At 39.1% G+C, this 10,425-nt stretch overlaps 1 protein-coding gene across 1 annotated transcript; it reads right to left on the minus strand.

The window, feature by feature from the left end:
* Positions 1 to 3,109: 3,109 nt before the first annotated feature.
* Positions 3,110 to 10,367, minus strand: SNRNP27 (small nuclear ribonucleoprotein U4/U6.U5 subunit 27). The gene is made up of 3 exons (XM_040458637.1): positions 10,227 to 10,367; positions 5,333 to 5,397; positions 3,110 to 4,080 (listed from the first exon to the last, which is right to left on the minus strand). Exons 1-3 carry the CDS (start codon positions 10,350 to 10,352, stop codon positions 4,026 to 4,028), a joined length of 246 nt encoding a protein of 81 aa, XP_040314571.1. The 5' UTR covers positions 10,353 to 10,367; the 3' UTR covers positions 3,110 to 4,025.
* Positions 10,368 to 10,425: the final 58 nt, after the last annotated feature.

Raw genomic sequence — 10,425 nt, forward strand, 5'->3', positions numbered from 1 at the left:
TAAATTTGAGAGCCATAACAGAAGACATCTGAAGGCACACTGAAGACTCACTAAAGAAGAGAATGGAGAGTCCAGGAATTGAGTCCCAGAGAATTTCAATATTTAGATACTTGGAAACAGAAGATACGGCACAATTTATGTCTCGGAGAGGTAGCAACTTGTTACAGGAAGACAAAGATGCTCCTTATTTGTTTTCTTACAGAATCAGATGATCTGATGGATAAAAGTTCCTTTAAACCAGGACTTCCCTTAGGATCATAGGTGTCTTATCTCTGGATGTTCAAAGATGTCCTCCTCTTCCATTTCTTGGTGTTAGCTATGGACAGCAAACCTACTCACCTACCAGGTATTCTCACATTCTTTCTTTTTTCAATTAAAAAAAAAAAAGGTTTGTTTATTTTTGAGAGAGAGTGTACATGCGAGTAGGGTAGGGGCAGAGAGAGAGGGAAACTGAGGATCTGAAGCAGGCTCTGTGCTGACAGCAGACAACCCAGTGAGGGGCTTGAACTCACAAACTGTAAGATCATGACCTGAGCCAAGTCCAATGCTTAACTGACTGAGCCACCCAGGCAACCCTCACATACTTCACAAAGTATGCTGCTTTGAGGATCTCAAGTCAAATCCCTATGAACACCTCACTAAGATGACAATCCAAAAACTTGTAATTTGGTTTTGGGTATATTATTTTATCTCAGAAGTTTTAGCTTCCTTATTAAAACCACAGTTGGATTTGCCTTCCTTACGTGTACACAAATGTGATCAGAAATAGTCTTTATCATGGATAATTTAGAGATAGACAGCTTTTTTGGTAAGTAGGGGTAGGGTAGTAATTATTTAGCTCAGTTGGCAAAAATTCCAAGCAAAATAATCTAACCACCTGGGACAGTGACACTTGTGCAATGGGCACTAAAAGTTGTGCAACTAATGTAACACATTCAAATATTTAAGCCCTGAAGGCATTATGTAGCATAAGTGCCAATATTTTGGGCTTTATAGTCTGAATATCTGGTCTGAAAACCTCAGCCTTCTCATCTGGGAAATGGAGATCATGGTACCTGCTCTATCTTATAAGGATTATATAAACCAAGGTGCTTTGTACACTATATTATGTAATGTAGTCATACTATTCTTTTTTTTTAATTTTTAAATGCTTATTTTTTAAATTTTTTTTTCAACGTTTATTTATTTTTGGGACAGAGAGAGACAGAGCATGAACGGGGGAGGGGCAGAGAGAGAGGGAGACACAGAATCGGAAACAGGCTCCAGGCTCTGAGCCATCAGCCCAGAGCGCGACGCGGGGCTCGAATTCACGGACCGCGACATCGTGACCTGGCTGAAGTCGGACGCTTAACCGACTGCGCCACCCAGGCGCCCCAGCATCCAAAGATATCTTTATAGACATCCACCTGCTAAAGGCCCATCATGCTTCTGGGGAGACTATGCTCTAGGTCTGGACCCAGGACCTTCTGGCTCCCAACCTTCTGAATACAGAAGCTGACCTTTTTTTTTTTTTTTTAGTTTATTTATTAATTTTTTTTAACGTTTATTTATTTTTTTGGGACAGAGAGAGACAGAGCATGAACGGGGGAGGGGCAGAGAAAGAGGGAGGCACAGAATCGGAAACAGGGTCCAGGCTCTGAGCCATCAGCCCAGAGCCCAACGCGGGGCTCGAACTCACGGACCGCGAGATCGTGACCTGGCTGAAGTCGGACGCTTAACCGACTGCGCCACCCAGGCGCCCCTAAATGCTTATTTTTTGAGAGAGAGCACAAATAGGAGAGGGAGACACAGAATCTGAAGCAGGCTCCAGGCTCTGAGCTGTCAGCATAGAACCTGATGTGGGGCTTGAACCCACAAACCATTTGATCATGACCTAAGCCAGTCAGATGCTTAACCAACTGAGCCACCCAGGAGCCCCTGTACTACTATTTTCTTTACAGGAAATGAACTTGTCAGGAAAGTTTTTGAAGAACTACAGTAAGCGGTCAAATTTCAGATGCAATAAGGATTTAAAAAACCAGCTAAAAAGTCTTGTAAAATAATTTACATATGATAGTGATTATAGAATTAAAAAAAAAAGGTTTATTTAGAATTTTTAAAAATAGTAAAAGGAGGCACCTGGGTGGCTCAGCTGGTTAAGTATCTGACTTAATTTCAGCTTAAGTCACGATCTCACGGTTTTGTGGGTTCAAGCCCCATCAGGCTCTGTGCTGACAGTGCGGAGCCTGCTGGGGATTCTCTCTCCCTCTCTGCCCTCTTCTGCTTGTGCTCTTTCTCTCTCTCAAAATAAATAAACTTAAAAAAAAAAGTAAAAGATTAAAAAAAAATGAATGCTCATCAGTGGGGACTATTATAGTCCATCCTATAATGAACTAGAACTCCTGCCCTTAATAAAGAGGTGGTATTATATGTACTGATAAGAAACTATCTTAAGATGTACTAGTAAGTAAAAAAAAGGTGAGATGCAAAAGGGTGTAGAGTCTGCTTACATTTGAATAAGATATATACACGTTTGTATATATATGGAATATCTCTGAAAGGATACACAATTAGCTCATCACTATATACCGTTTCTTCTATCTGAATTGTGTTCCATGTGTTTGTATTATTTACTCAAAATAAAATAAAATCTAACCACAGAGCCTCAAATATCAGCAAGATATGAAACAGAATGAGTAGTGGCTATTATCTTCAATATAAAAAGGGCTTCCTTCAAATGAGAAAAAGAAAGTCTTGACACAAGACAAGTGGATCCGAGATTCGGAATTAGCATTCCACAAAAATATATATATGGCTAACGCATTTTTTAAATGTTCATCCTCCTTAGAAACTGAGCAAATTAAACCAAGTATTATTTTACCCACCAGGTTGGAAATTAAAAAAAGAAAGTTATTACACCCAATATTGGTGTACATATATGAAATGGGAATGCTCATATTTTACTGGTGAGAGTTGGTTGTTACCTTTCTATCTATCTATCTATCTATCTATCTATCTATCTATCTATATCTCAAAAGTCCTAAAACATGCACATACACCCCTGTTCTCACCCAGCAATGCCACTTCTAAGAAATGAACCTAAGGAAATAATGCAACAAGCACAAAAAGATATATGTAACAGGGATACTACTCAGTTTTAATTAAAACAGCAAGTCATGGGAGGGAAGCCAATGTTTACTAATAAAAGATTAGTTAATAAATTATTATACAACCAAGTAGATACTAAAAGTTTCTAAAGAACATCTAAGAATATTAAAAAATGTTCACAGTACATGGGAGAAAAAAGATTAGCAAGAGAACAGCATATAAATTCCACTACCATGGGTGGTGTCAATAAATATACACCATAGAGGCTGGAAAGACATATACCAAAATATTGATTTTTCTGGGGGTAGATTATAGGCGATTTTTGCCTTTCTGTTTAGTTTTTGATTTCTTCTAAGTTTTTATATAATAAGCATGTACTGCTTTTGAAAAGGGGAAAAAATAAATGAGGGAAATAATAACTGGGGGAAAGGTAAAAAATGGGGTAAATAGTTGGGGCAAGAACCACAGAAGATACAAAAATCTAGTTATTTTTAAATTACTAATGAAATATAAATCTATGTAGGAAAAAAGAAAATGTGTAGGGGGATAATTTTATTTAGTAATAAAAATATTTATCAAATACAAAAGGGTAGAAATATTGCTTTATTTGAGAAACTTACATCCAAATTACTTTTATATGTTTTCAAAAGTCCTAACGAGCATCCAAGAAGAAAACATACACAGCTTCCACAACAATAAAAACAAAAAACTGGGGTTGATGATTGCCCCAAATGACATTTCCTAAAAGGAAAAAATATTAACCTTTCTTTTTTTGAGTCAGGGTAAGTGAAATGCACACATCATAAATAACATTTTCTTACTTTTACAGGGAGTAAAGACTGTGATCATGTTTTTTTATGAATATTAAATACGAAATACAAAATCCACTCTTCTGAGCAAGATGAGGAAAAAAAAACCATTCTTTAACATTTTAGTTCTCATGCAATGAAATCCAAAGGTCTGTTGAATCCGCCTTTTCGATTCATATACTGCCTATGATGAGAAGAGAAAACTCATTGTTTATTTAAAAAAAATTCTGAACTCCTCTTATAAAAAAAATAGTAACATAAATCATCTTTAAAATAGCAAAGTCTAGAGTAAAAAGTATTCATGGTTATTTAATTCAACGTTTTTTGTTTTTTTTGTTTTTTTTTATTTATTTTTGGGACAGAGAGAGACAGAGCATGAACGGGGGAGGGGCAGAGAGAGAGGGAGACACAGAATCGGAAACAGGCTCCAGGCTCTGAGCCATCAGCCCAGAGCCTGGCGCGGGGCTCGAACTCACGGACCGCGAGATCGTGACCTGGCTGAAGTCGGACGCTTAACCGACTGCGCCACCCAGGCGCCCCCATGGTTATTTAATTCAAATTAAGGATATTATTTCACTTTCAAAATAATCTAAAGCCTTTCAGATTTCTTTAAAATCCAAATAGAAGTATGGAAACATACTTTCAAAATTATTTGGAAAGATTTTACAGACTGAAAAAAATCCATATGTATAGGTTGTTACCTATATTTATAGGTTGTTACCTATAAACACCTAGTTTTAAGAAATGAAGAAGTGCTTCAAAATAGGTATCCATCAAGTAAATTCAACTGCATATTGTACTAGTTCTCCTCATAAGACTCTATTTGAAGATAATTTTACAAGGAACAGTTAATGATGATTCTGGTCATCACTTTAACTCACAGCATCCTCAGATTACATTATTCATATTCTAAATTAATCAGAATATTAGTCTTTTATCCATGGTAAAGGTAGAAGAGAAAGGCAATGTTTGATAATGTCTTAACTTTTGAATTCATTAGGAATTCTGTGAGATTTCACATATGGACTTGTTTGTTCTGTGGCATTAATAAAATATGCCTATACTTAACAGAAAAATATATTTACAGTTGAAATCCTTAAACAATCAATCTAGGTAAATAACTCAGGATGGATCTATTTTAAACCTATAATTATAATGAAATTAAAGCTTAAAGAATTGAGATTATGCTGTTTTGAAGAACTATGTAGAGCTTTAAAACATTTAAGCTAACTATCCTTCCCCATAATAGTTAATTAGTTCACATATAAATTGGAAATTATTTTAACACACCAGAATAGAAGCAAAGAATATTAAAACAAAGGACTATATGGAAACTGGTACATTTCCTACAAACATGATTATCCCATAACTAAATTCTTTCTCAAGCACATAATTTGTATCATTAGTTCAAATGTAATAATGGGGGCTAAGCCTACCTGTACTTCCTCTTCTGAGACACATTTATGGCATAGGCATTTACAGAGCCATCCACCTTTTTCCCCTAGAGAAAAGCAATAAACAAATATAAAAAATGGAAAGGATATATTAAGTGCTTCAAAGAGCTAGATCCTATAGACATGCTTACATGGCAAAATCCATTTATGAATAAGGTAGTGAGAATTTTCAAATCCTGATGATATTCCATGAATTCTCAAGTGTTACAACTCTGTTCACGATTTTAGTTACATAATGCAACATATTCAAATATTCAAGCCAACAAACATTCATGATGTATAGATTATGTGCAAGGCATGCAGAGAAATAGGGTAACAGATCCTAACCTTTTTTTTTTAAATGTTTATTTTTGAGAGATAGTGAGCAAACAGGAGAGGGGCAGAGGAAGGGGGGAGGGAAGACAGAGGGGGAGGGAGAGAGAGAGAAAAAGAGAGGGAGAGAAAGAATATCCCAAGAAGGCTCCACACTGTCAACCAGAGCCCTACAAGGGGCTCAAACTCATGAACCATGAGATCATGACCTGAGCGGAAATCAAGAGTCAGAAGCTTAACTGACTGAGCCACCCAGGTGCCCCTGATCCTAACCTTTTTTGGTCAAAGAATTCTTTGAAACCAAATACCAGTTATAGATTGTCTCTAGGAAAATTCATATTCAATTTAACTTACGACTTTAGCTCATAGCATTCTCAAATCACAGCTGGAATAGTCACCATTCATTGAGATCCCATTTCTTGAATAGCCTTGGAATTTTGATTTTTAAGTTTTTTATGTATTATTTATTTTTGAGATAGAGAAAGTGCGAGCAGGGGAGGGTCAGAGAGGGGGAGGGAGAGAGAGAGAGAGACAGAGAGAGGGAGAGAGAGACAGAGAGACAGAGAGAGAGAGAGAGAGAGAGAGAGAGAGAGAGAGAGAGAGAATATCAAGCAGGCTCCATGCTGTCAGCACAGAGCCCAATGTGGGACTCGAACTCGTGAACAGTGAGATCATGATCTGAGCCCAAATCAAGAGTCAAATGCTCAACCAACTGAACCACCCAGGTGCCCCCAAATTTTGATTTTTGAAAAGAATCAGAGGGGCGCCTGGGTGGCTCAGTTGGTTAACCATGCGACTTTGGCTTAGGTCATGATCTCACCGTTCCCGAGTTCGAGCCCCATGTTGGACTCTGTGCTGACAACTCAGAGACTGGAGCCTGCTTCAGATTCTGTGTCTCCCTCTCTCTCTCTCTCTCTCTCTGCCTCTCCCCTGCTCATGCTCCCTGTCAAAAAATAAACATTAGGGGCGTCTGTGTGGCTCAGTTGGTTAACTGTCCAACTTTGATTCAGTTCATGATCTCACAGTTCGTGAGTTCAGGCCTTGCATCGGGCTCTGTGGGGACAGCTTGGAGCCTGGAGCCTGCTTTGGATTCTGTGTCTCCCTCTCTCTCTGCCCCTCCCCAACTCATGCTCATGCTCTGTCTCTCAACAATAAATAAACATTAAAAATTTTTTTAAACAAACATTAATAAATAAAAAATAAAAAGAATCAGAATACAGAGTAACAGAGGCTACTGTTAAGTGTCACTTTACATCTTGGCCTTTCTTAGGTGGCATCTACCCTCTTTTTCACTAATTCCTTTATGGGTCTTCTGATTTAGCCAAGTTAACTTACTATTTGCTGTTCTTCATGCCTGAATTGCCTTCTCAACCCCCATCCAAGAACCCCAACCATCTGGTTCTTATCCATCATTCAAGGCCCAGTTCAAATGATTCAGCTGCCAGAAAGCGCACTCTACCCTTCCGCAGAATGTTAACTGTGCTTCCCTCACAATACCCTCCATTTCTACCTTGCATTATCATGATGCACATATACGTGATGTTACTTCCCCTATGAGACTGAAAGCTCCTTGATGGAGGGATATGGATGTGGGTCACCTTTGCATTCTCACATCCTAGGCCACTGTACTTGCAGGTGCTCAGACAATGACTATTAAATATATGAACATCACTGGGTAATGCCATCTCACACACACACACACATGCACGCATAAACACATGCGACCTCCAACTCCCTCCCTCCCCCATTACTGCTCATGAGAGTATACCCTTTCTGTGTAGCACGCTTACCAGGTATCTGTGTTAGGTTAAACAGGATTTTTATCCACTAGCCTAAAGGCACACACAGGTAAGCTACATATTTGAGGTGGAGCTAAAAATGAATATATTTGGTCTTACTTTTAATTTTTTTAATGTTTATTTATTTTTGAAAGAGAGATAGAGAATGAGCAGGGGAGGGGTAGAGGGAGAGGGAGACAGAATCCCAAGCAGGCTCCATGCTGTCAGCACAGAGCCCAATGTAGGGCTTGAACCCATGAACCATGAGATCATGACCTGAGTTGAAACCAAGAATTGGATGCTTAACCAACTGAGCCACCCAGGCACCCCTTGGTCTTATTTTTCTATTCCTGTTTTCACTATATTGTGTGTGGAGGTGGGGGGGAGGCGGGGAGAGGGAGAAATTACTTGAGGTATATAATTTTGCCTTCCCAAGAATAGGTAATAGGCATGACTTGGAAAGACTGGCTTAGAAAAAAGTAAACGATGCTAACCTTTTTACTAAGTTCATTTCCTAAAGGCTCACTGACTTTTGAAAACTATTTGCAGAGTTGTATATTATTAGCCTGTTTTGATTTACATGCTGAAATAGAAAATTATCATTTAATAAACATAACCAAACTTTGAAGCTTTCCAGAATGTGAAAATAAAAGGGAAAATAAGAGAATACATTGGCATATGAAAAGGTATCACCATAGATCAATGATGAAATGTCACAAAAAACATTACTGAAAAACACAAAGGAGCAGACTTTATAGATGACAGCCATAAAGGCAACTGCATACAAACTAAATTAACATCCTTGTAGATGTCCTTACAAAAATAACTGATATCATTTGTCTTCATGGTATTCCTTAATTTTTATGGGATCTATGAATTCTCACCTATTTTATTTAAAAAAAAAATTTTTTTTATGCTTATTTTTGACAGAAAGAGAGAGACTGAGTGTAAGCGGAGGAGGGGCAGAGAGGGAGGGAGACACGGAATCCAGAGCAGGTTCCAGGTTCCAAGCTATCAGCACAGAGCCCAGCGCAGGGCTCGGACCCACAAACAGTGAGATCATGACCTGAGCCAAAGTCAGATGCTTAAATAACTGAGCCACCCAGGCAGCCCTCTCCCTGTTTATTCTTACTAGCTCCCTCTCTCTATCCCTTCTCTCCTGTCTACATCCTCTCTCCATTTCCCCTCTCCCTCCCTATTATCCCTCTTCATCTCCTTCTCCACAAACCTTCTTTCTTTTTCCTCCCCGACTTCCTTATTCTCTCCAGTGTTATGATCAAGGCTAGACAGCATTCACTCTCTAATCTTCCTCTCTTCTGAGATAGGAGATATGCATGCAGCTACCCAATGGCATCTTTCTCTACAGCTAAATTTAATTCTTAACAACACTTCCCCTTCCTAGGACCTTTCTTGGTTAAGCCTATCCCCCAGTCTCTCAGCCTGTCACTTGAGAGTCATCAATGACTACTCACTCTCATACCCACTCCACTCCCACCACCACCACCACCACCACCACCACCACCACCTCTGCTTCCTGACTGGGACTCAATATTCTGGTCTCTGTTCACACCTTCATCATCTTTCACTTGCATGACCCAGCAGTTCTCCCTGCCTCCAATCTAAACCGTCTGTCTCCCATTTGTCCTCCATGTTGTCCTAGCTCATCTTTCTTTCTTTCTTTTTTCTCCCAAAGTAGGCTTCACACGCAGCTCGGAGCCCAACACAAGGCTTAAACTCATGACCCTGAGATTAAGAGTTGGATGCTTAACTGACTCAGCCACCCAGGTGCCTCTCCTGGCTCATCTTTCTAAACACAAATATAGGGGCACCTAGGTGGCTCAGTTGGTTGAGTGTCCAACTTAGGCTCAGGTCATCTCACTGCTCATGGGTTTGAGCCCCACGTTGGGCTTGGGCTGACAGCTCAGAGCCTGGAGCCTGCTTCAGATTGTGTGTCCCTTTCTCTCTGGCCCTTCCCCACTCATGCTCTGTCTCTCTCAAAAATAAATAAACATTAAAGAAAATAACTTTGAAAAAAAAAAATAAACTAAACACACATGCAATCCTGCTTAAAAATCATTGCTTCCTCTCCTCAACACCTAAAGAATCAACTCTAAATTCCTTAGCATGGCTAAGAGTATCAAAAGCCTTCCACGATTTGCTTCCTATCCTTTTCTTTTTTTTAAAGATATTTTTTAACGTTTATTTTTGAGACTGAGAGAGCAAGCGAGCGAGCAGGGAAGGGGCAGAGAGAGAGGGAGACAGAGGATTCGAAATGGGCTCCACGGTGACAGCAGAGAGCTCTATATGAGGCATGAACCCACAAACTGTGAGATCATGACCTGAACAGAAGTCAGATGCTGAATCGACTGAACCACCCAGGCACCCCTCATCCCTCTTTCTAGCTTCATTCATAGCCACTATCCCATCAGCACCCTTTTACCAGTCACTGAATTTGAAATTCCTGCAATATACTATGCTTCTTTATGCCTACATGGCGTTTTTAGGAGCTCTTCCCTCTACTTGAAATGATCTTCCTCCTCTTCATCTGATCACCTTTAAGATCAAAATCAAATATCAGGCAAACAGTCCCTGAATTCTAATGGCAGTTCATTGCTTCCTTCTTTGTGTCCTCAATGCTCTTCACATAGATACTTAATGTCTTCTAAAGACAAGACTCATATCAATGGAAGACATTACAAGCAACAGCAAAAGAATATAGGAAAATGTGATAATCACAATAGATTAATTCAAATCAGAATGTTTAACTGGCTGCGTGTTTTACTTACTTTTGTGGAGTCAAAAGAGGCAAATCCCATTAACTTCATCATTTCGATTTCTTCCTCTGTTTTGCCCTCTAAGTCTTCCTCTGCAAAAATAATGGAGAAATAAAATATTTTTGAAAACTCTATCATCGTTATATATAGGTATCCCGCCTTCCCAATGTTTGTGGTACAACACTTTACTTTTATGAAAGACCTACATTAG

The sequence above is a fragment of the Herpailurus yagouaroundi genome, unplaced genomic scaffold, assembly GCF_014898765.1.
Source record: "Herpailurus yagouaroundi ecotype Mexico unplaced genomic scaffold, PumYag 221, whole genome shotgun sequence".
Lineage (NCBI taxonomy): Eukaryota > Metazoa > Chordata > Mammalia > Carnivora > Felidae > Herpailurus > Herpailurus yagouaroundi.